Source organism: Branchiostoma belcheri, unplaced genomic scaffold, assembly GCF_001625305.1.
Source record: "Branchiostoma belcheri isolate BF01 breed outbred unplaced genomic scaffold, Haploidv18h27 scaffold20, whole genome shotgun sequence".
NCBI lineage: Eukaryota > Metazoa > Chordata > Leptocardii > Amphioxiformes > Branchiostomatidae > Branchiostoma > Branchiostoma belcheri.
In genome coordinates, this window is record NW_017803491.1 from 620,916 (window position 1) to 645,326 (window position 24,411).

At 41.1% G+C, this 24,411-nt stretch overlaps 2 protein-coding genes across 23 annotated transcripts in view; one reads left to right on the forward strand and one right to left on the reverse strand.

The window, feature by feature from the left end:
* Window positions 1-24,411, reverse strand: part of LOC109469176 (estrogen-related receptor gamma-like) — a 51,377-nt gene that overhangs the window by 14,173 nt on the left and 12,793 nt on the right. For 2 of the 17 annotated variants that reach the window (XM_019767589.1, XM_019767585.1), the window contains exons 1-3: window positions 13,025-13,050; window positions 5,612-6,036; window positions 4,794-4,910 (exon numbers count right to left, since the gene is read on the reverse strand). In XM_019767589.1, coding sequence (XP_019623148.1) covers window positions 4,794-4,910; window positions 5,612-6,036; window positions 13,025-13,035 — 553 coding nt within the window. In that variant the 5' untranslated portion in view covers window positions 13,036-13,050. Of the gene's footprint in view, window positions 1-4,793; window positions 4,911-5,611; window positions 6,037-6,294; window positions 6,382-7,532; window positions 7,764-9,240; window positions 9,402-11,054; window positions 11,194-13,024; window positions 13,059-16,160; window positions 16,323-17,493; window positions 18,012-18,891; window positions 19,200-20,022; window positions 20,231-22,626; window positions 22,815-24,411 lie in introns of those variants that run through there. The other 15 variants (XM_019767590.1, XM_019767594.1, XM_019767586.1 and 12 more) reach the window with 14 other exon arrangements.
* Window positions 19,350-24,411, forward strand: part of LOC109469179 (UPF0394 inner membrane protein YeeE-like) — a 33,762-nt gene continuing 28,700 nt past the window's right edge. For 3 of the 6 annotated variants that reach the window (XM_019767607.1, XM_019767603.1, XM_019767608.1), the window contains exon 1: window positions 19,350-19,619. In XM_019767607.1, coding sequence (XP_019623166.1) covers window positions 19,448-19,619 — 172 coding nt within the window. In that variant the 5' untranslated portion in view covers window positions 19,350-19,447. Of the gene's footprint in view, window positions 19,620-20,787; window positions 21,008-21,029; window positions 21,214-24,411 lie in introns of those variants that run through there. The other 3 variants (XM_019767604.1, XM_019767606.1, XM_019767605.1) reach the window with 3 other exon arrangements.

Genomic DNA, 24,411 nt, shown 5'->3' on the forward strand with positions numbered 1-24,411 from the left:
CCTACAAATAAGACAACATCTGGTATTTGGGCCGTAATATTACACAAGAAAATGATATTTTTTCCATTTAAACATTACTAGGGAGAAGTTATTTCTCCCATCTATCTAGTTTGTTTTATCATTAAGTATAAAATATGATATAACATGGGATGGCTTATTAGATTTTAGATGTGGTAATGAGGCATTGTTATTGAGACATAAAGGAGATGTGCTGCTATGGACCAGTTTTAAAGCCGAGTCCCCATCAGATACTAGTTAATTTTGTTTTACAACCCTCTCAACCTGCAGTCGGACCAGTGGAGAAGGCTGATCTTGGGTTTACTACCTTTTATGGTTTTATAAATTACATATTGGGTACCTGACATGTCATGCCAGTGGTGGACGTTCCGTTCAGTATAGGGACTTTGTGCCTTTGTTGAGCAATTTTGCTTGCTAAAGGGACATTCCACTCAGCACACCTTAGTACAAGACATTTACATGTAAGCTGTTGAGTTGCAACTAAACTCAAACTTTCCAACACAATACATTTGCAGATGGCGAAAACTCCACACATGTACCCTGGTACATAACTTTCAAATAAATGAAATTGATTAATGAAGCATGGAATAAAGGAGGAAAGACATGAAGAATAAATGGTAACGAATAAATAGCAAGCTGTTTGCATAGTGAAGCTTTGGAAAAGAGAGTCAAGGTTCAAAGTACAACGGAGATATCATGCCAGCGATGGCTGTGGGGGTGAACTTTGGTCCCCAGTCATTCCAACAGGCAGGCCAAGTCCACATTCATGGGCAGATGTCAGGCAGTCTTTATTGAGCAGCATGTGTCTTTCTCAACATGTACCAGTAAAAACAGCTGAATATAGTCGGACAATGAAGTTCATCCGTATCGTATAACATGTTCACTGTCGGCCCTACTTGTGGAATTACGATACTCTATTTCTAGCTGACTCAGCTAAGTTTATGCCTTATAACTAGAAGAATTGATGAATTGATCTTGAGGCATCTTAAAGAATATGAGAAAAGTTCAACAAAGCAAACTGTGCTAGAGCTGAATCTGCAAGTCTACAGAGTAAACAGGGTGGCATGCGTCACTGGCACTAAAAGGCAATGACCTATAAAATGCTGGCCGAGTAGTCACCAAACCTGGGTGACATGGCACTGGTATGTCCACAATGTGGCACTATATGGGAATGCCCACAATGCTGTTAAGGCTTAAGGCTTAAACAATTTTCTGCAAAGCCCAGTACTTTGAAGTTAAGGAGAGGCCACAGAAATGTACACAAAACGTTTATAAGCTACAGAACATTCATGTGTGCATGCAAATATATAATTACTTTAATTCATATTTTAATAAAGAACATAATTTTTAAAATTTACTTTTATCATTGTGGTTAATTTGTTCTTTACATTTACAATAAAAATAAATGAAGTCTTAATCATTATCATGAAAGGCAAATTATTGGTCTACCTCTGACATTTCTCTTATTTCTACCATGTATTCTGGGCTGTTGACATGTGGCCACCAAATATCCCTGTCCTAGAATGTGACTGACTTGCTTTAAACATTAGCACCTTCACATATTACAAGATTGTTACTCATGTTTTATCTAATGTTACTACATTCTTCCCACAACGCAGCACACCCCATATACTGATAAGGAACCTGCTCTCCCAATACTGGATGCCATTCCAGGCTGGCAGCATGATATACCCCCTCCCACGGCATTTGGTAAGAACAAACATCCCCCTGGTCTAGAGTATGGCCAGTGCACTGTGCAGAATATCTTTATTTAAAGGGTGGATAAGTCAAAGGATTAGGGAAAGGATTAGGGACGGGTGGAGCAAATCTTGGAAGTTGTCTTATGTTTCAGACACCTACTGTACAGCTTGTTCCTGATTGGAGGGGTTTTTGCTTTTATGGAACCCTTCTCATCAATTATGACAAGTTGGCCATACTGAGCTGTTCTTGCTGTTCTCAGTGTACAGTACTACTAGCCAACTGTATGATGGTCCAAAAGAAAAACAGTAGACGAAATGCAGACAGTGATAGAAAAAAGACTTAAGGGAAAAGAAGAGGTGAAAGAGGGAAAGAAAGGGAAGAAGGGTATAGTAAGTTTGAGCCATACCTTTCTTAGCCTATTCCTACTAGTTGTGCAATGTGAACTACTGAAATGTCAGATAATAATATAATTATATTCTAATAACAAACTGACCCTCTATCCTGGTTCTCATGTATCACTGACTTAGTAACACATGAACACTGTATGCTTCGTATTATCATTATGGTGATACTTTAGATGAAATACTAAGTAAGGTTACTTCCATAACCCTCCATGCTAGCTCCAATATGGCATTCAAACAAGTCTAAAATTATCTCCACAGGCAGTCTTTTAAAATGTCAAATGTCAAACCCTGCTTTCAGCCTCAGCACACTTGTTTTAGTTAAGGCCCAAGAGGCATGAGAGCGTATACCACGTAACCAGCAGTCCATTTTTGGTGGTCAGTGCTTTGGACCCCTTGGGCTGATTTTCAAAATATATTTTCTATCATCTGCAGTGACTTGACGAAATCTATTCCTTCCCCATCCTAATCCTGGTTATAGTTGGAAAACATGACAGACAAAAGTGTTCTGGCATTTTGATTAGAATGAAATTCCATCTAGCTAATTTCATAGATAAAAAGATGATAACACTAAAAGCATCTGTCAGCTTGCTGTATATTGTTCATTAATATTACATATCCTTATTTATAAAGATCAGTAGAGTACAAATCTGTCAAGTGTTTCAGATTTCTCACACAAATATTATTCAACCGTTGGCAGCATGCTTTCATCGAAAAGTGTTACTCATTTGACTAAGACTAATTTTCAAAAGGAGAAAAATCAATGTACAAATGATGTGAATTTAGCCCATGTGAGCAGGCATGTCTGCACAGCACAGTAGAGACTGTGAATGCCTTATTCTCTCTGAAAACATAAAAGCTTCCATCCTGCCACTATCTGGGAGACTGCTCATTGAATTGAGTCTTGACGAAGCCATAAAATGCAATTGAACCCATTTTCCCAGCTAGATCCACTAGGAGGCTATTGTCATTTTCTTACATTAATACCCAGAGGCCTAAAAGGCCCAGGGTAAAAAAAAATTTATAACATGGATCATTATGTAAATCTTCCTCTACCAGACTGTAACTAAGGCTGAGCTAAGAGGAAAATCTTTACTTGTGGTGACAATGTGAGTTGTGTGCATGCAGACACTCTGACAGAACAGTATCTTGTCAGATCCACTCATCAATCTAAACCCCAGCCTGCAGCCGCATGCAATCTCCCAGCCATCCGCCACCCAGAGTGAGCTCACAATTCCATCATAGCAGCAGTGATGAAAATTACACGTTCTCCCGGCATCACGCTGCCAAAAGACAATGAGATGGCAGGTGGGAGGAGGAGCAAAACCAGCAGAGTTAAAAGCATATGGGCACGAGCGATGCCGCATTTCGATTTCTGCCTCTTAGGAGGCCCGGTGCACAATCTCTCACCAATGAGTTACCAATTTTTCAGAGCAGTGTGAAAGTGATAAGAGTGGCTGGAAGGTAACTAGAGCATCAAGGATAGGATGAATTCAGAGAGAGGAGCCGAGACTATACTTGTCCTGCTCCCCAGGGGGTTTGATGGAAGCACCTGTTTCAACATCTTTTGTATGAGACTGAAAACTATCAGTGAGCCCACTCATATAAGCAGACTGATAGAAGTAGGCATGTTTACCAATTTCAGTCTATTTGTCAGGTAAAATATGGTTCTGTTTGGAAGGCTGCTGCTGCTTGTGGGGATGATTGACAAGTCTGGATGGGATTTGCCTGGGCCAAATCTAAACACCTTTGCTCAGCAATGTGTTATCATGGATGAGAGCTGTCAGCTAATGGCCAAAAGAAAGCTGCTTATGAAAAATTAATGTGATGTATTAAAAGAACTTCCTATAATGCATGAATCTATTATGTATTAACCTGTACAGACCCCTCATAATGGAGACATCTGGTTTGTTAGGATTTGTCAATAATGTGCAAAGCATTTGGTAATGTTGAACTAGCCCCATTGCCAGAAAATGAAATTATAGGGGGCAAAATGATTAATTTAAAACTACAAAACCATTTTTTGGGGCCTACTGGGATTATGTTGCTGAGACTGAGATGGAAAAGTTTACAAGACCTGTTATTTCGGCGCCAACAGTGGAGCAAAGTCCCTGTAATATAAGCCCGGCTGCGCAGCCCTTTTTATCGTACGGTAATGGCATTTCACATGTAGAACACACCATGATGGAAAGCAGTTAACGAGAATAAGGGACAAAATTGAGGTTCATACGGCATGGTCAGTGCACCAAGGGCTGGGGGATTTAGGGATGATGAGGTAAGGGTTACCAAGTGGTGTTTCAATTAGCAAAGAACAGCCTCACAGATGTAAATGTTCTCAAACCTGATTACAAGCAATTATAGAGAGATTCAGCCTTCAGCACTACAACACATCTTCTCCAACACGTAGTTGAGCAAACCATTGGCATGTTTATGCATGAAAGACAAGCAACTGCAAGTGCAACAGCCTGATCAAGTGGAAAATTATTGAATATGCTGCGGCCATTACATATCCTGCTGGAGAGGATCTTTGGTGGTAGCTGCCGAGGCAGCTTGAGACTAGGGATGATTGGTCTGATGCTGTGATGTATGCAGAATGACTCGTACTATGTGCAAGGTAGCCCACAAAGAGACTTCCAAGTACACTGCTGGACTTTGTTAAGAGCAAATTTTTACCTTCTTTGAGCATGCCAACTTTGAGACATTTGGTGAAGCGGCAGGCTTGACAGGATTTGCGGCGCCGCTTGGTAATCTCGCACTCGTTTGTGGCAGGACAGCTGTACTCGATGTTGCCTGCAAGAGGATTAGGAAGTTATATGCTTGGGAAATAGGAAGGCTAAAAATTGCACACAGCAGAAAGGCCCTGGCATGTTGAAGCAACGAAAAACATGTTTACATCAACCCAACATCATACCACCTGACATAAAAGTTCAGCTAACCATCTTTCCTCTTTCTGCATTATTTAATTTTACAATTCTTATTGACAAAACAAAGATAGGGTACAACTTGAAAAGTAATCATTGTAACTGTTCACATAACAAGAAACACAGTCAAATCATGAGTCATGACTGATTCTTTTCTTGGTCTTGAGATCCTTAGAAATAAGTTTTGCCCACTAGGTAATCACTAGGAAATAAGATTTACTGTCTGAAGCACTAGAAAAAGGGACAATAAGGAATGGCTCTTTACAAACTTTAGGTATAAAAATCTTCTGCTCCTTAAGAAACTTTTTCATTTGAATAAATGTTCTATGATGGTAATTGACATTATGAAGATTAAAAGTCTATAGCCGTACACATAGTAAAATAGCCTACCAACAAGCTTTCAGCCACAGCTCTGACTCTTCTCAAGTTCAGATAACCTGAAGCTTGTTGATGAGTGATTTTTCTTGTTTATGGTTATAGAGTTTTAAATCTTCACAAACTTGTCATTCTATTGACTGATATAAAAAAATATTCTTGTATTTCAATAGGTACAGGTAGGTGATGACTTGCCTTGTATTGTCCTCTTGAAGAAAGCTTTGCAGGCTTCACAAGATGCCACTCCATAGTGAAACCCAGACGCAACATCACCGCAGACGAGACATAGTCGCTTGGGTAACGAGTGCAGCATATACTCGCACTTCATCATTCGGTCTTCTGTCGTACCATTTGTAAGTATCTCACTGGAGGAGTTCGAGTCATACCTATTCTCTTCATCTGAAGAGTTGTGACCATTCTGCATGTGGTGTCCATTCTCCTGATGGTGGTAGTCAGTTCCATTTGGTATAACAGTGCGAGCGTAGTTGTGGTGTGCCTCGGTCGTGGCACTGACGATGTCGCTGGTGAGCATCCCGTTGTGGGCAGGGCTGAGAGGCTCCTTCTTCACGGCAGTGGAGTCGATGTACAGGTCCTGCTGACTTGTCATCGTCCACTGAAGTCTGTAGGAACATAGAGAGCAAAAAAGGAGTAAGGAACACCATCAAATGCTATCGCTCGAGAATGACAGTCTAGATTAACCTGATGGATGTTCCATTCTTATCAAAGTTCTGGAGGAAAATAACAATATCTCCCTGTGTTCACTTGAAATTGTCATCAGATGTTGCAGGATAATTAAGGCTCTGCAGAACTTGCATACATATGGCTAAATATTAATGCTTTGTAGAAAAATTGGAGCAAAGAGCATGAGTTAAGTGTACCCTCAGCTGCCAGCTACATGCGACAGTACTCTGGCGGGATGAGCCACGATACTAAATCTGCCTTGTCATTAGTGGGTGATTCCGCTCTGTGATGAATGCGGGAGTGACGTGTTACAAGATAATGCTAAATACCCAAAGTAGAGAACTAATATGTAGGAAGGCTGAATGGAAATATGGGGCAAGAAGATTGAAGCCCCTTTGAGATAGGCGCCAGCAATTGATTCAGACACAAGTAATTATCTTTTAATTCTTCCGCTGGTAGGCCTAATATTGTGTCGTTATATCACCATGCAAAACACAACATTTAATTTGTAACTGCACATTCACACTTCAGCATTCGGACACTAATGCTATGCTGGTGGGGCCTCAGGAGAGCCAGGGGAAATAACATGTAACAGGAACTCATTAAATTAATTAATGACAACGCTTTAAATCTGATAAGAGAATTGGCTGGATCAGAATTAAAAGATTTCAGAAGAAATAATTTGTTGCGATTGAGAAATGCTTGATGTTCCATATCAATCAAATGTGCTTCCATTACAAGCTAGTGATGAATTAAAACTCTGATGCATTTTAGACGGGAGCGAGCTGTGGGATTACTTCAATACATTGTCACCAGGCAATTTCTAACCTATTCAGAAATTCTGGCAGCAACCCGCTGCACAAGGAGGGCATAGGTATTAATAAGCCGGCACGACAAGCCACACTAAAACCTTGGGCACAAATGTTAACTGCCTCTGCATCTCTTACACTGGCTTACAGGAGATCAATACAATATTACTATACTTGTATCTGCATACCAATCTACTTGCCAGTGATAATACTACATGAGAGTGCATAGTCAGGCAGGCACCAGCGAGCAATACACCGCACAGAAAAATAACCCATGCCTGTTCCGTGCAGTAGAGAGATAAGGAGACTGAGGGGAACTAACAAGCACTGTAAAAATCCAACATAGAACAAATGTTTGGTCTGGAAAAAACTGTTCACTACTACATCAGTACTACAGTACATGGGACCATAAATAAATACAGATACAAGGGATATCAGAACAGGTATCTTCAACTGATGCGATAACCCAGACTTGAATGGTAACCAAAGAAATTGCCTGGTATGTCATCCATGTTGTATGTCATTATCGTAATAGCATGCATTCAAATATCCTGCAAATGAACACAATCAAATGACAAAAGACTAACGTGGCTCCAGCAAAAATAGATAATACATATACGACTCACAAAATTCAGATGCAATGGATGCCTGCCACCCTACCTGGCCAACCCTGTAAGCCTCAGATATTGCCGGTGCACAATGGTGCGAATGCAGCAGTGCTAAGGCTTATATGCCATAGAGAGGCTCAAGAGTCCATCACAAGAACTATATAAAGACTACTCATCCCTTTCCCTTTCTTATGGCAATGAAGCAATAAAGCGACACGATACAATTGGGTGCCCAAGGATCAATACCCTGGCAGAGCGTAAACAGAATCAAGATAAATGATTGCACTGATCAAAAAAGGAGAATCCGCGACAGACACATTTGGAATGAAAGCATGCAATCTGCAAAACAAGACCGGATCATCACCCCGGGCACAGATCAACTGCAAATGCTACATTCAATGGACCATTGCGTCCAGAAGTGCTCATTTTATCATTTAAATAGAGGTGGCCATCCAATATACAGGTACACTAGTCCGGCATCAATTTGCAAGCAAAGGGGTGAATGTAATGTGTGGCTTGCCCAGCAGCATCTCAGCACCATCTCAATCACTAATCCTGGAGACGTCACCGGAGACAAGACCCATGATGGGCTGTTTGTATTCGGCAACCGACTCCTTTTGGAGCAGATTTTGGTAAGGCATGCTGAAACTCTACAGCATGTGGCAAAAACAGATTAAGAATGTTCCAATGGCTGGAGCCCACCAAAAGAGCAGTGTGTATTTGGATCATACCATGCAGCTTTGTCTCAAATGTAATTACCGTAAATGTCACTGAAATCACAGCTGTAGCATCCATAGAAGGATGATGACCTAATTTTGGGCTCCTCATCTATTTCAAACTGACATTTACTGCAATTTAAAAACAGGAGCAGCAGGCAGTGAGCAAAGGTGTACAACAGGCCAGCACGATGCCGGGCACCCTTCCCACCTATGGACTAAAGCCCAGCAGCAGCATAATTGGGACTTTTAATTGATTTCTCTTGATAATAGAAACATCAATGGAGACAACCTCTTAATTAGTTGACCCCAGCATCTGCCTATGATATAGCTGCAGTGTTTTCTGAGAAACCAGGATGCACAGATAGATTTATACCCAAATGACCCATTTCTACTCCTCATGGAAAATACAAACTACACCCAAGAATAAGCTATCTCTAACTTTTGGATCTGCTTATCTTTGTAAAGGTATCCATCCATCAAAACAGCCCTTTTTCTTATTATGAATTACATATAATAAGGCTTATCCTGTCAGAATGTGGTTTTCTGGATGTCTGTCAGGAGCAGTTAGACAGCTGAACAGTTGTGCAGCTGGGGAAATCCCAGTAAATAATGAAGACCATACCTTCCGGCGGTACTTCATACACGTTTATGAGGAGTTGCTGTGCCTCAACTCTGACATTTCCTGAGCCCCTCAGGTGTAATAGACAGCTAAATCTCCACAGATTACAAACCTGTTTGGTCCATGGCTTTAACATGGCCTAATACTTGTTTTTTTGACTTCCCAATTATGATCACTGCCAGAGAGTAATTTTGTGGGTGATAAACTGAACACATATACGTAATTGGAAATAAAAAACTGAAATACCAACTGTGTTGTAAGCAAATAATGTGACACATGTAAACAAGCAGCCACCATGTAGATTCAAATTAGCATGGTAGTAAAACATTACCTACTATCATTAAATGTGCTGGCCTGCAGTGAAATAAAACCCACAAAAATTACTCACCAATGACCAAAGGTAACAGATATGGTCCTGATGCACAGTATATCATCTCCTCAATCAAATTCAGCTATTTATAATACTCCTATGTAATACTTGTACTGAAAGGAACACTAATTTGAAGCAGTTCACGCTGCGTGTATCTGGTCCATTCTGCGGCTGCTACTGCTGGTTTGTTTTGGAGCGGAGATGCCAGGCATTCCTGTGGTCTCAGTTTCGATGTAGCAGATGCACTAGTGATTATATCGATCAGTGATGACGTACTTCACTATGTCTGTAATAACTAGCCTGGCCTTGATCCTCTCTCATTGACAAAATCAACTTTGTAAAAAAAAAACACAGACAGTGCCTGGCAGCTAGCTGTGCAGTAGCTTGCCACAGAAAGTGCTATAAATTGATAATAGGGAGATCATGTAGCATATGACACATTAATGGGAGTGATCAATGATGGGACCACTTGGGCCCAAATCCTGGCTCCCGATGCCCGCTACCCAGGACTTTATAGACTGAGAGGGTAACAAGGCCAGAGATTTAGATGCAGCCGTCACTTTTACTATTATTTATCAGCACCAGCTCCTTAGTATTCTGAGCTACCAGGTACATTACCAGCTTCCCATTCTTAATTTTGTGATGTTGTTGTTTACTGATATGGGTGCTAAGTTTGAAGTAAAGCACCACATTTTGTATAAGTTTATAAAATCTCTGTAAATTCTGTATAATGTACAAAACAGAATTTTAGAATTGCTAAAAACAATGATATTGCCACAGGAATGTGCCTACCCACACAGTCTTGATTATAAACCTTCTTGTCAGCTGAAGGCCACATAAATATTGAAAACAACTCCCTCTTAAAATTTTTATCACTTTACTTTTCCACTTAAACCATGAGAAATTTTGCATAATAGGTAGTACAAGCATACATGTATAACAGACTCACTCCATTTCATAGTTACCTTTATTGTGTGAGCAAATGATGACCAATTCTACGTTAATGGCAACAGCAACTGCTGTTTAATGGCTGCTGTAAACATTTTAGAGTTGCTTGCAATTAAGCTGAGTCGTGCATGATTGCTTTCACACCTCTTCAAAGGAAGTGACTGCCACTTTGTATCTTTCAGGGGTTCTTGGAATTTCATCATTGATAATTTGGTTCTGGTATTTACTTAAAGATACATGTGCGTCCCTCTTGGAAGGGACTTTATCAGCCACTAGGCATATGGTACCCTAACAGCCAGCTCAGCCCGGCATGAAGCAGTTGGGCTATATAAATTTTTCATTAGGATAAAGAGGCACGAATCATTATGAGGCTTTATTCTACGTCATTGAAGCTAACAGCTGGCAACAAAGCAGGGGAATTTCTGATGGAAAACGTGAAAGTATGCAATATTCATGCTCGTTCTGTGAGGCAAAATACAGATGAAAAGGATGATAGCAAGTACTTCCTCATATACACGACTAACTCCCAAGGAATAATGCCTCATTTGATGACAACAAACCTGGGAAGTTCCTACTTTCTTATCATCATGGAAAATTCAGTACAACATGGCTAGATTCTCGTTTACTTACTTATTGTCTACTGCAAAGTACAAAGTCCACTTTATACAATAGATCTATTCCAATAGCATCAGCAAACAAGTATAATACAACCTCCAGACAGGTTTTGCCGTCATCTCACTTCCTACATTTAGTTTAGGAAATGGCCCTTTTTTCGACAAAAGTTTGCAAGTTGTTAACTTATCTCAATGTAAGCATACCTGCAAGGTCTGGAACTTCTGCACATGCACACATGAGATGAGATTTGTAGGCAACCTAACACTTACCAGTTATATCAAGTCCCACTTTCAAGTCTCTAGAGCAACAAATCTGGTGAGCCACAGCCACAGGACACAGTACCCACCAGCTCTTCTGTAGGCCTGAGCTACAATGCAGGGACCACACAACCTCCCTGCAATATATATGCAGTAGTTGGCAATCCCTTGGTATTTAAAGGTCCAGTGCTCTGTGGCCACTCCAGGGTACAATGGCTCATGCACATGCAGATGAGAACATCCCTGACCAGCAGACAGCAGAGAAATGCTTAGATACAGCCATCATCATTTCATTAGGGTCCAGTACTGAGTGGTGCCAAGTTTAAATTACCTTGTAACTGATCCTGATTGGAAGTCACTATCAGGCCTGCTCATCAGGGGAGGGAAGGGGGCGGGAACTGGCCAATAACTCAAGTGGTCACGGGCCACTGGCCATGCAATAGCAATGAAAGGTACAGCGCAACTTGTGAGAAAATGCAGAGACTTTAATAACTCAGTCTGTTCTAATCTTTGATTGAGCAAGTTGTCCAGTGGAGAGAGTATCAGCTGCAGAAGACTCCTTAGAGAAATATCAGACTCATTAACATATGAAAACCCTGGATGTCTTTGGAGGATTGCTAAATGGACTTTTGGTTAATGCTAGTACACCAATTTCCCCATTGACATGGTGGCGATGAATGCACCAGTAAATAATTAAAGGCAGATTAAAGTACCATTCAATTACACTGATTACAGTGTTTTCACACCAGGCCTAAGCAAGGCTTATTTAGGGAAGGAAATGCAATATGAGATATAGCACGCCAAGGAATTTAAGCAATGGGGATGATTTTTTGTACCCAAGGCCATATGTAATGCATATATGACTTGCATGTTTAATGTTCATGTTACACTAACAGGGAATCCCAAATTCCAACTTTTACTCTTTCCTTGTGCACAAATGGCAGTTTATGCACCAATGAGCACTACTCACCCAGGTACCTCTGTCTAAATTCCCCCAATTTCATGCTGGATGATTAAATGGGTGTTTCATTCCCAATAATCATGTTCTTCTACTATGGTAAAACACAGCCCAGCTCCCTCGAAGATTGCTGGACCATCAATACTAGTGGCTACTTAATCAGATGTAACTTTCAGAACACATTCTGATTCCTCTGCAAGGCAGGTGGCCCCTCTTCTCTTCACCCAGCACAAACTGGAATTTTGGGGAGCATCTCTATCGCTACCTCATTGCCAAGTTGCACATTCAGGCCTTTCTTGTGACATTACAACAAAATACAAGAGTCACAGGGAAAGTTGCTGCATTCCTAACCTCTGTACTTTAGGGTCCAAAGCACAGCATATTGACTGCTCCTTGTGATAAATGGAAGAACCCATGACACTTCATAAAATTGCTAATTTTTGCTGCACTCCAGCTAGAAGTGATCAGTACAGAGAATAGCAGATTGGCCGACACGGTTGAGCAGATATATAGCTTACACACAATCATTACATATCATTTTGAGCATGTATGATTAAACTTATCAAAATCATTGACTTCTAAATTACTTGAGCTATCTTCCATGGCCCTATTGCCTGAAATACCAAATGTCACTGCATCCATAATTTAGAAAAATAGATTGCGCAGATCATCCATGTACAACTTATTAATAAAATAGCTATTTGTATGGAATAATTAACTTGTGTGGCGACAAGCAGTTTCCAGAGAGCTGGCAGCATTAGCAGATCCGATCCATGTCCTAATTAATTTTCCAACTAGACTATCAATGAAGATTACTGGGCTAGGACTGTGATTTTCAGGTGGCGTGGTTTGTACCAAGACACCATTTTAATCTAAATAGTATGACCCTTCCTTTGTAGACATGAACCTTTTTCCCCAGTGTAATGATTGAAGTTTGTATACATTCCCTACATGAGAAAATACAGTTCAAGAGATTACAGTGCCCTTTCCCTTCAAGCAGTCTACATTTCCTGAAGGATCACACCTTTGCCCCATGAGCTGAGGTCTCCTCTGTTGTGTGCTGATGTCAATTCCCTCCCTGAAATGGGTTTGACACAAGAGCCGATCACTTCTAAAATAGACCAACAAACTTTTTATGGCAACCTGGTAGTGGTTGGTCATATGATCAGCTACAAATAGAATAATATTCATCAAACTCATGATGTTGAGCCTCAACCATATGCCCATACGAGGGACAGATATCTATATTTTATTTTTTAATAAAACACAAAAGGTATGAGGTAAATGTGCATGATAGTGTAACAAAGTGTACTTTAATCCATCAAATGATAAGAATGGAATTTGGCTTCATCATCAACTATTTGGAATCAAAATTGTGTTTTCAATCTACTTAAGAACTTTTTTAAAATGGCTAAATGAACTGATTTGCTGCAGAATGATGAAATCTTTGTCAAATTCTTCCTCTGTTGATTTTCTGATACTAGTTACAGAGCTACCCACTGGTGCCATAGGGATAATAACAACCATGAAGGCAGGATAAAAAACAAACAGACAATGCCCACCATTATTAACTATAGACTGAAGTTTTAACATCATATCAAACCAATGGTTATGGGTATATTGCCACTGCAGAATTGCTGTTACTACTGTGATTGTGTATATAGTATTTTAGGCAAGTCTGACCAGATGTGACAGAAACATGATCTACAACATATAACTCAGCATGTACTAAGAAGATATAATTGATGATCATCATAGACAGGCTCAACAATATACAACATTAAATACATTGTCAAGAACATTCAATAAAAACAATAGCATCAATCACTTTGCCTAACGTGAGTCTCAAAGGAAGTGTTACCTTTTATGTACATGTTTATCAAATTCTTGCACAGCAAGCCAACATCATATCCACCATCAATGGGATATATATTTAACTTACAAGGCTTGGAGGTCAACCAGAGGATTAGTTACTGTAAACTAATATCTCGGCTGTCATCGTCAAGTCCAAATATTTCCAAGATTGGATGTGGGGTAATGTCACCTACCATTATGCCATTTGTCATCATTTCATTGGACATTCCCAACCTTTGTCAGAAATGGAGACATTTTTGTGATGGGCAGACTAGTTATCTCAACGACATTCTCTTACACCCATAATCTTTTATAATAAACTCTATAATAAAACTGCCCTGATCAGAATGACCCAAAATGCCCACAAAAAAATTGGTTGTTCTAGAACATCATGAAAAAACTTCAAGGCCAATGTTGAATTGAAAGTATGGTACTTTCAGTATAGTCAACTTTTTTCATTGACACTGAAGCTAACAGCAGACCCAATAATGCCAGGACAACTCCCAAAATGATCTGGAGTAGGCTGATCAGCTCTGGTACAACCAAACATGGAAAATGCTGGTGCATCAATTGAAACAGTTAATTTTCATTTCATGCATCATCAATCTTAATATCCTTATCTAAGCATCATTGGAAAGCAATAACAATATGCATGATTTATCAGCACAAACCTGCCCATGCCTAAACAGCTTTCCATAACCATGATTTACCCAGGTACTTTAGCTGGTATGGTACTGACCAGAAGTGGGAAATTCCAGCCTTGTGTTCAGCACTGACACATTACAACATTCTCTGCATATCCTACTGGATTGAAGTTGATCTTGACTCCCATTCATGCCATGTCAAAGGTCAAGGACTAACTCTCTCTATATATATATCCATGTATATCAAAGTTTATTGTGTTAGCACTGGCCTGGGAGGGATACATGGTGTAAAACTGGATCAACAGCTATGAAATGTGGGGAGAAAGAAATTCAAACAAACAGAAAACAAGACACAGTAACCTCTAAACTAAATAATCTGTTTTATTACAATATTCCTGCCATATTATGATCATGTGGAATTTTTTTTTAAATTTCAAGTCATCCTAATCATAATCACAAGCAAATGTTTTTGATCTGCAAAAGGTACCGTTAAATGAAGCAAAATTAGACCTCCACTGCCAGGACGAAGGGAGTGTAGTCTGAGGTTAGTTCAGGAGTGTCTGTTTTTGCTTGACATTTTTCACGGTGTTAATGAAATGGATTGGATTCGGTGAGGAAATCCGGGAATTCTCAGAGGTACAGGGTCCCGCCCCTTTGTGCACACGCTCAGCTGTGTGTAACCGGTATCGCCCACTTCCACACAAGGGAGAGGCTAGTTCATCTCTGTCAAGTGTTGCCAAGCACCCTTACATTTTTCAAAGGTGTCCAAGTGTGTTGCAGGGCTTCCTTGGGGGAAGGATGGCAGAATGACAAGACAGACAGCTGACACGCTCTGGGCGAGGCGGCAGATGGCAAAACCCCCATAAATTCAGGATTCGGCTGTTAGATCAATATCGTCGGGGTAGACCGTGCATCTAGTTACATGGGAATCCCATTCCCCCATTCAAGCCTGAAACCCTTTCGTTAGAATGACACAAGATAGTGACGTTATCGTATAACATGCAAAATAAAACATCCCCGCAGTACAAACAAGATTGTCTTATAACGGTACCAGACGGGGCACAAAGGGAGGGGGGCTAACAACTGCTACAGTTTTCCCCAGCTTCTGTCAACCCCGAGGCAGTTATCGATGAATCAGTACCAGACGACAGCCAAAGACGATACTGTGGCGCCGCCCTCATCTGACAAAAATTAGCTGAAGAAAAGTGCCTTATGTTGATAAAATATGCCATCAAAGTTCACGTAACATGTTACACGTCGATAACGGTACGAATTTTCAGCGCCTGGTACAATACAGTCCGTGACGTCTTCTATACAAACAACACAGACAGGCACAGAGCGGTAAGTTCATGTCTGTTTATGAGATAACATTACCGTGGGAAAATGATCAGGCACCCAGGGGGCGACAGCCACATATTACCGTTGAAACCATAACGATCGACTCTATACAACAAAGCGTTTCAGTTAGTTCAAAGAATAGGTGCATTGCGAAATCAGGAATTTCGCAACTTTTCCAGCAGCGTTTTCTACATATAAACGTCGAAGCCCGCGAAACCCTTTCCTCGGCCATGTTACTGGGGGGGTAATGCTACGTATTCAAAAATCGCCGATTTTCGCGCCTTCACACTAGCCATCTCGTCAGCTATGAGAAGTATGACTAACCTGCAACTCATGGACTGTCCTGGAAAGGTGCCGGTTCGGTGCAGTTGTACGCAAGGAGCACAAGCAGGATGATCACACAGCCAGCGTGTGCAGCCAGTGTCAGAGTTCGTGCACTCTGTGTTTCCGACTGAACTTTGGACAAACAAGAGGCAATCGAGAAGTTTGCATAGAAACGTGTTCTGATTGGTTGTAATCAAGCCCGATGTCGCCGCCTGATTGGTCAGCGCCTTCTCTCGGACCTTTGTACCATCGAACAACTACTGACGTCCCAAATATTGACCAATGAACACGCCTCCTCACGCGTACGCCCGCAAGAACGAACCGGTCCAGGTAAACTTGCATCACCAGAAGCAGGCATGGACTATGTAAATAATGGTGTAACAGTGAGTGAATGACAGGTTAACGGCACCCAAAAGAATCTTGCTCTTGTCAACTGGAGCAACTCAATGGGTAGCCTCTGCTTCTTACATAACATAAGGACTGATGACAGTAAGGTAAGAAACCATTAGAGAAACTGCAACAGTTCAGTTATCTAAGCAACTCCGAGCAGCACACCGACGCGTGTAGATACTGCCAATATCATAACAGACACTTGAGTGTAATTTATGGTAGGGGAGCTTCCCGATACTTCATCCGATAACATGATGCAAATGTCGGGGAAATGGCAGGAAGGGTCATGGCCACAGGTCAAGCGAGACCCTTGACCATGAGTTAAACCGGGACTGCATACAAATTACACATATTTCACATTTGTTTGGTCACGTACTACATGCAGGACGTGGCAACCGCATAGGCCAAAGTCTATTTATACAGGGAATACTACAAACTATAAATTTATCACTGCGGAAGAGTACAAATGGTCATAATTGTCATCTCTGAGGGGGTTTCTATTGTCTACCTACCACACATGCGCTATCTTCAAGTCTAGTTTGATATCTAAGAAAGTCAAAATTAGGTGAGCAGAAACCACCCGTATTTATTTACCGGGCACGGCCCCCGAAGGGCCACAATCCCATGAAAAATAGTCATGTTAATGTTACAAGATGGAACAGCCCAGGAGCTGCCTGAAAACGAATAGTCCAAGGCTAATCTGAGAGTACACGGATCATGGACGACTGGAATACCCAGTGGCGATCACAACGATTACTGATGAGAGCTGGGAGGTGGGCAGGAGAGCGGCGTTACAGGAATGAGCAGTTCAATAACGAAGGCTCTAATCAGGCGGTGGCCGTTTGACCCGGAAATCCAAAACATTTCACTAATTTAGGCCCCTGTGGTGCCCTTATGGAGCAACCTGAGTTCATAAAGCAATAAAACAATCGTGACTTGTCACCTTGCTGTACGCATCACACGCTCCAGTTGAACTAAAGCCCAGTCACAAGATCACAAATGAATACTAAAAGCATCCGTGATGTAATGGTGCCCCTCCTTCCCGGGTTGGTACTAGCAGCAGCAGCAAAGCCGTCCCCCAGGTATCGGTGTGTAGTATGCTGCCCTGTGTCTCGGGAAGAATCGCGTGTAAAGACACAATCAGTGAAGGAACTATGCAGCTGATGCGAGCGCCGACCGAGGCCTCCCGAGAAACAAGAGGGACTTCCGATGCAGAGGCGGCCTCAGCTGGGGAGAGCTTTCCAGGGAGCCGTATCTCGGTTGCAAAAATGTGTATTATCCATCGGCGAACGCCATGTACTCACGCACTCGAAGTTTGACTGCACTACTACCGACACTTCACCCAACGTATCTGTAATTTTGTTTTGTCGGTGTCCAAGTCATTATCGCAGCGTTCCTCTCATCTGTGACAATACCCAAGACAAAGTAAGCTGGAAATCCAATGCCCATTCGTAAACCAAGACCCTTTGTCACACGCGCTGGTGTGGATGCTAGTTAGCAAGACAAAAAATCGATCCCCAGCATAGTGTAATGATTACGACCATATGCGTTATTCCGATCGTTGCCACTTCGTTTCAAGAGATCAGTTCTTTACTCAAGGCAACTAACTGGACGGTCATGCGTAATTTCGGTGGAGGTAAGAAAGAGAGAGGACAGAAAATCAAAGAATAGTACAGCTGATTAGTGAAACATTTTGTACGCAAACGATACATGATACGATGCTTTGGGATAGGGTTGCAGATTTAATTGTTTGGCTTCGACCGAGAAGAAGCCCTTATGTATAACCGTGTACACATCATATAAAAAGGCGCAAACCTGAGTAGGCCGCGATAGGACGCTTACAGCTCAGATCATGTGACTCTCGATGAACTTTGAACGGAACTCCTGTGCATTGCATAATTGTACGGAGATCAGTAAGTGGAACATCCCGTCCACTTTAATGATGTCATAGCTTTCATCCGTAGGGATGTCCGTTAGAATCAACGGAAATGCTGTAACAAGTCCTTAAAGTTTCCCAATCACTGCCAACATGATGTAGTGATCAATCTGGATCTGAAGCATTGTGTGGATAGGATTTCCACGATTATGTCAGTTCTCACACGCATGCGCGGTTCCAACACGAAGTTTGTATATATCTTTCCAGCTCCGGACCCTGTAGGCTAACCTACTTATTCTGACCAAGGTTTGGCTTCTGACCAACAAACTGTCTGGCGAATTCCGAGGCTTATAACCGGCAAGCAAGTAAAAACATTTGACATTATCCAAACAAAACAGTAGCAGTATTTAGCACACCTTGTCTGTCGCCAATGGTTATGCCTTCACAAAGGAAAGCCATACTCACCAGAACAAGAGTTGGTGAAAGTCGTCCAATGGGTAAAAGTGGCCTTGTGGTGGTATATGTGCAATATGAGGACGTGGCCAGTCAGGCGCATCTCAAAATAACTCAATTGAGCTGAAGATAGGACCGAGCACGTGGTTACAAGAATGACGTAAATCGGTGATAGGGCAACATCTATGACGACAGTCTATGCCAGACAGATATAAACACAGATGAATGTGATTAACTTACAAGAGAACGCATTTTGTCTTAGACCAACACGTGCGCATCCTAACTGTTGAACAAGTTGAATACCAGTAACTGCAAATCATTCATGTTGGACAGGAAACAGGAAGACTGTCACGCACGACACGACAGTTTACCAGGAAAGTGCCAGCCCGCTTCTAGGGGTCAGTGCCATCGGCAACTCAAGACAACACTAGGGTAAAAGAAGGAGATCGGATTATGCTACACGAGTTTGAAATACTCGGCGAAGTCGCTTAATCGCGTTCGGTTGCGTTTTCTGAATTGCAACCGGAGACAAAATACGACATATGCTCTGGACCTGTGGACCCCAGCCATGTCTAGAGGGACATCCATGGCGCCGGTAACAGCCTGCTCTGTGTACGGCCCCTCTAAATTACGCTGCTGGTGCACCCAGCCCTCCCAAAAAAGACATGAACTTGACAGTTCACCCTTGAGCACATCTGTCGGCATGCGGCCTACTCAGAAGTTGACAGCAGGAAGTGATGGTAACCATACAAATAAATTTTTGTCTTCAATGGGAGTATGCCTTGAGGGTACACATATCTACATATATAGGCATGGTAGTGTAGATTTTACGCAGCGCTGAGATAAATGGCATGAATTTGTAGTAGGACAGGTGATTGCTATGTTTCAAATCAGGGGAGTTCGACTTTCAAAATCAACACGACAAACCATAAGCTAGGTTGGATGATATAGAATATTACTAGTATACAAACAACAAAATACGTGAAATGACAAAGACTTATTCGATTCGGTAAAGCCAAAAGCAACTGGGGACTGCTTTGTATATCCCCGTGAAAGCCAAGAAAGCCAAAGGCTATTTATTGATAATTCTTGAACAAGTGCAACATATAGTACAGGTTAAGATTAGTTGTACCAAAAGCTTACCGTAGCTGCGAATTCAACGTTTGTCCCTGTAGGTTGCCAGTGAAATCTACTGAAGGCCGAGCGCTACGTACACGATGTAATCCAAGTATTGGCTTACATAAACAGGCGAATAAATACACCCCTTCTAAATCTTAGGGTCATAGCCATATGAACCCCAAAGACGTCAATGGTGGGAATGCATGACATGTAACTTAGAGGCTACAACTCCTCAACTAATCGCCGCACTGGTGTGGCACCCCAAAATAATCGTGGTCCGCTATTTTTACTCAATCTAAATGTGATACGTGCGTCATATGTCCGTCGTCACCGTCTTGTATGATAATTGAACAGGACGGGACGGATAAAACAACAGCTCGTCTCACGTTAGAAAGTGTACAATGGATTGATATTTCTATTCACAAACTACGTCTAGTCTATTGATTCGCCCATACTGGTGGTAGCTTATAAAACACCCCAAAGCTGATATCACGGTCTGGACATAACGAGGCTTAAGTTTTGATCATGTGTTCACTCAGAAGTTTGTGAAACTGCCCATGAATCTGGGCTAATCAGGCTTGTACACCAAGCAGGTGCTGGTGTAAAAGGCATTGTATTAACGTCGAACGTCACGAAACTCCTCCATCGCTCTCCACAGCATCCGGCCCTGCCTCATATGAGGTAGGAGCACGCGACGCCCCCTCTATCCAGTTGCTTCGTTCTGGCGTTATTTTCCGGCAGGGGCCGTATCATGTTGTCAACAGTTATATCGCTTGCTGTTGAATCCTAAGTCTTAACACGGAAGAAAATAGAATCGACAGTATGCTAATCCAGAAAGTCAAAACGCGTCTTTTGAAATTTTTAGGCACACTGAAGCGCGTAAAAGAACCCCCAGGAGCACAGTGGTTTGATCCAAATAACGTGCATGCTGGGTAAATATGCGCTTGAACTTTCACTCAGCAGACGACACTCTCGCGCTGTCGGTAACTCTGACTTCGTCTTACACAAGGTAGGTCCAAAACCACCGTTGTTCCCAAGGTGTGTAATGGCCAGCATCCACATAACCCACATGGCCCGGATACATGCGTTTGAAACTGAAGGTCACAACCAACATGCAACAGCCATATGCATGACCCACTTTCACATTATCTGGTGACTCGTGAGGTGACCCTTCCAACCTGAGGATAACTGAGGGACTATCGCGACCATGAGCTAGTCAGCAAGTTTTGCCGTGTTTACAGATCTATACTGATGCAATATGTTGAACATACACCTTTCACAAATTTGACAAGTTATTCAGCAGTTCTTTGTTGGGGGTGGGGTGGGGGGATAAGTTACCCTTACTCTAAGTCCTTGATTATACTGAACTTGTTGATACTCTCCCCATTTAATACTTGCACACAGGGGTACGATGGAGTAAGAAGGACATGGGGGTACTAAGATCCACTTATTGCCATGCACATATGATAAGGTATTATGCACACAAATACCTTTGATTAGCAATAAAGAATAGTACATTATGTGAATGTATAGTCATGTCTAGCCTTGATACCACTAAACTCACTCTCTCTGACAAGCTTGGAACCAAGCATTGGAATACTTTTGTATCTGGCTACACAACAGTGTGAGATCCTGGAGGCTATTGACAACAAGCTGCTGTTAGAGCTACATAATGTACTGCAAGCATGTTTGACAATGTTGTCTGATCTCTACATAATATGTCAGAGGTCATTTGCCTTATGAGGTACCAAACTGTTGCAAAGAAAATTTATTTGTTTGGATAGCCTTGCAATGAAAGTAGCCGATCACAGCAAGTCACACTGTAATTGCAGTAAGGTTGGACTATTTAATCAGTTGTATGAATATCCAGAGCAGAGTTAAACTAAAACATAGCTTATTCAAATCATGAATGCATGATTTATGAGAAAATGCTAGAATGGCATCATTGAGAGGCGAATATAATATTACTAGTAATTCATGCGAATGAGGGTCTTATTTGCATGAGCTCTGGAAACATTTTTAAATTGTATTTATCATGTTCTAAATACTAGCAATGAGAAACATGACATGTGTAAAGGAAAAAAAATTGAAGAGTCACATTTAAAGAGCAATAACAAATGCTTCTCATGAGTCTTTCTTTTTAAGCATCAACCCTTACATTTGAAAGTAGAATCAATCTTCATAAGTCATATTAACTGAATGATTGCCAAAGCCTTTCTATTCTAGTTGACTGGCAACATGTTGACAAAGAATAATATGTTGATATACATATATGTATGGCAAGTTTTACAAGCTACATGGTATTGCTGTTTTGTTAAATGTGAGTGTCCCCAATTCCATGACTCATGGGGCTAGGCATGTTACTTGGTGTGTGACATTAGGAGCATAAATCTACATATTTCGTTCATAGGCATGGATTAAGACTTAAGAGTCATAACTATTATTTTCTAACATCTGTGGTGACAGGTACTACTAATGTTAAGGGAGTAATGAATATCAAAACATGTACAGGTACAGTATTCAGAGGTATACTAAATCCCCTGCCCCCCCCCCCTCCCTGCACACATCCTAGCAACAGCCACACTAGCTGACCTGATGAACCATAGGAACACATTTGTATTGTCTCACCTGTTGTTGCCCTTTCTGACAAAGCCTTGGTTACAAAATAGCCTGGGTTCCAAACTCTTTAAATCAAATGTATTTGACATTTAGCTTCTTTAGATGCTGGTATTCATGAAGGTGTGTTCCTGTGTCTACGTGCAGATCTGATAGACTATTGTGTGTAGACAGTAGGGAACACCCAGCTAATTGTGAATAAAAATGACCTGGCATCCGTAGTGCCTGGGGCAATGCAGGTAAAGTCATTCACCTGCCCCGTAAGTAGAGTGGTAACCATATGCTGTATGCTAAGTACACTGTGTTAGTTTGAAGAAGAGGATATCACTGAAGGATTCTAATTTACAAATTTGATATAAGTATTGTCTATTAAGCTCATGAATAGGACCACTATGTTGCAAAGGCCTTTATTCAACACATATTGTTGTTACTTAACATTGAGAGCTATTGTGAGAAGCAGTCATTAACAAGGAATAGTCATTTTGCACTCTTGTGAGTCAGAAGTTGTGACTTTTATTTTTCCTTAAAAGTAAATTTGACAAATCTTCAGAATGAATAAAAGTCCTCCAATTTCGCTAATTTACATAAACACGGTGTACATGATGGTACAAATGCTTAATTAACACCAAACAAGCAAGTAACACCATGATCATGACACTGCAATGCAGCCTACACTCACAAGGTGGAGAAAAGAGACAGCGGCATTGGAGCAAAGCAGAGGTCCTCTCTAAGTTCTGCCTTAAAGCTATTCTTAGTGGTACTCTGAGTGGTGGAAATAATTTTCTGATAAGCTCAGATTTTGTTATAAAGTACCACAAGCCACCAACAAGACATGCACTGCACAGCATATAGTACCTGGCTTTCTGGATTGTTGTGGCAGTGTGCTTAATTGAAACGACATTTCAAAATTTCCTTAAATGTCAGAAATACCCATGGTAAATCAGTTTATTGACTTGAACTTATTTTATAAGGTTTCTAAATCTGTGGTTGTAATGGAGCTGACAGATGAATCCTCGAAAGCTCAGCCATCATATCCATGTAGGTGATTAAGGCAAGATAAAGAAATGGTGGCAAAGCATTTTCTTGGGCTTTAAGGGTGTAGTATAGGAATTTGCACTTTTCATCAGGTAAGAATGGTTATAGGGATTTTAAAAGATTTTTCCATTTTACAAGAAATTTTTCTATCACAGTTGGTTAGGTGAAATTATGATGTGTGATTAGAATTTGCCTGGTACATACTGACTTGTATTATTTTGGTTTTAAAGGCAAATTTTAGGCTGTAAAGTATTATAAATTTGATTATGTCAGTATTTTTCAAGCCAAATAATCTGAGGTATTCCCAGACTTCTAGATGGCAGGGAAGTGAATAATGATGTGAAAAATGTGCCCTGCAACTAGATCGTGCTCTGGAGCTCACCAGGAACATATGGTCTGGCTTCTGATACCTGTGATAAAGTGGAAATTGAATCCCCTGCATCAGAAATTCAAGCTGCTGATAGATGATTTTGTGAAGCACATGGAAAAAGAGGCCCAGCTCGAACGAAATTGGACAGAAAGGAAGGGAAATAAAAGTCTGGTTAAGTAATTCTAAAATTGTCACTTCATTTTAAGACATGGCAATTCTGCAGTGCTTAAAATCAAATCTGACATCAGTGACGAATGCCTATTCTCATGTGATATTTTAATAATTTTCCTGTCTATTCAATGTAAGAATAACATGCCATTTTGATGAAAAATTGGTCTGCACTGAGTGTGTTCTCAATAGATCTTTATTTTGGTTCTAGTTTTTTCTATAAA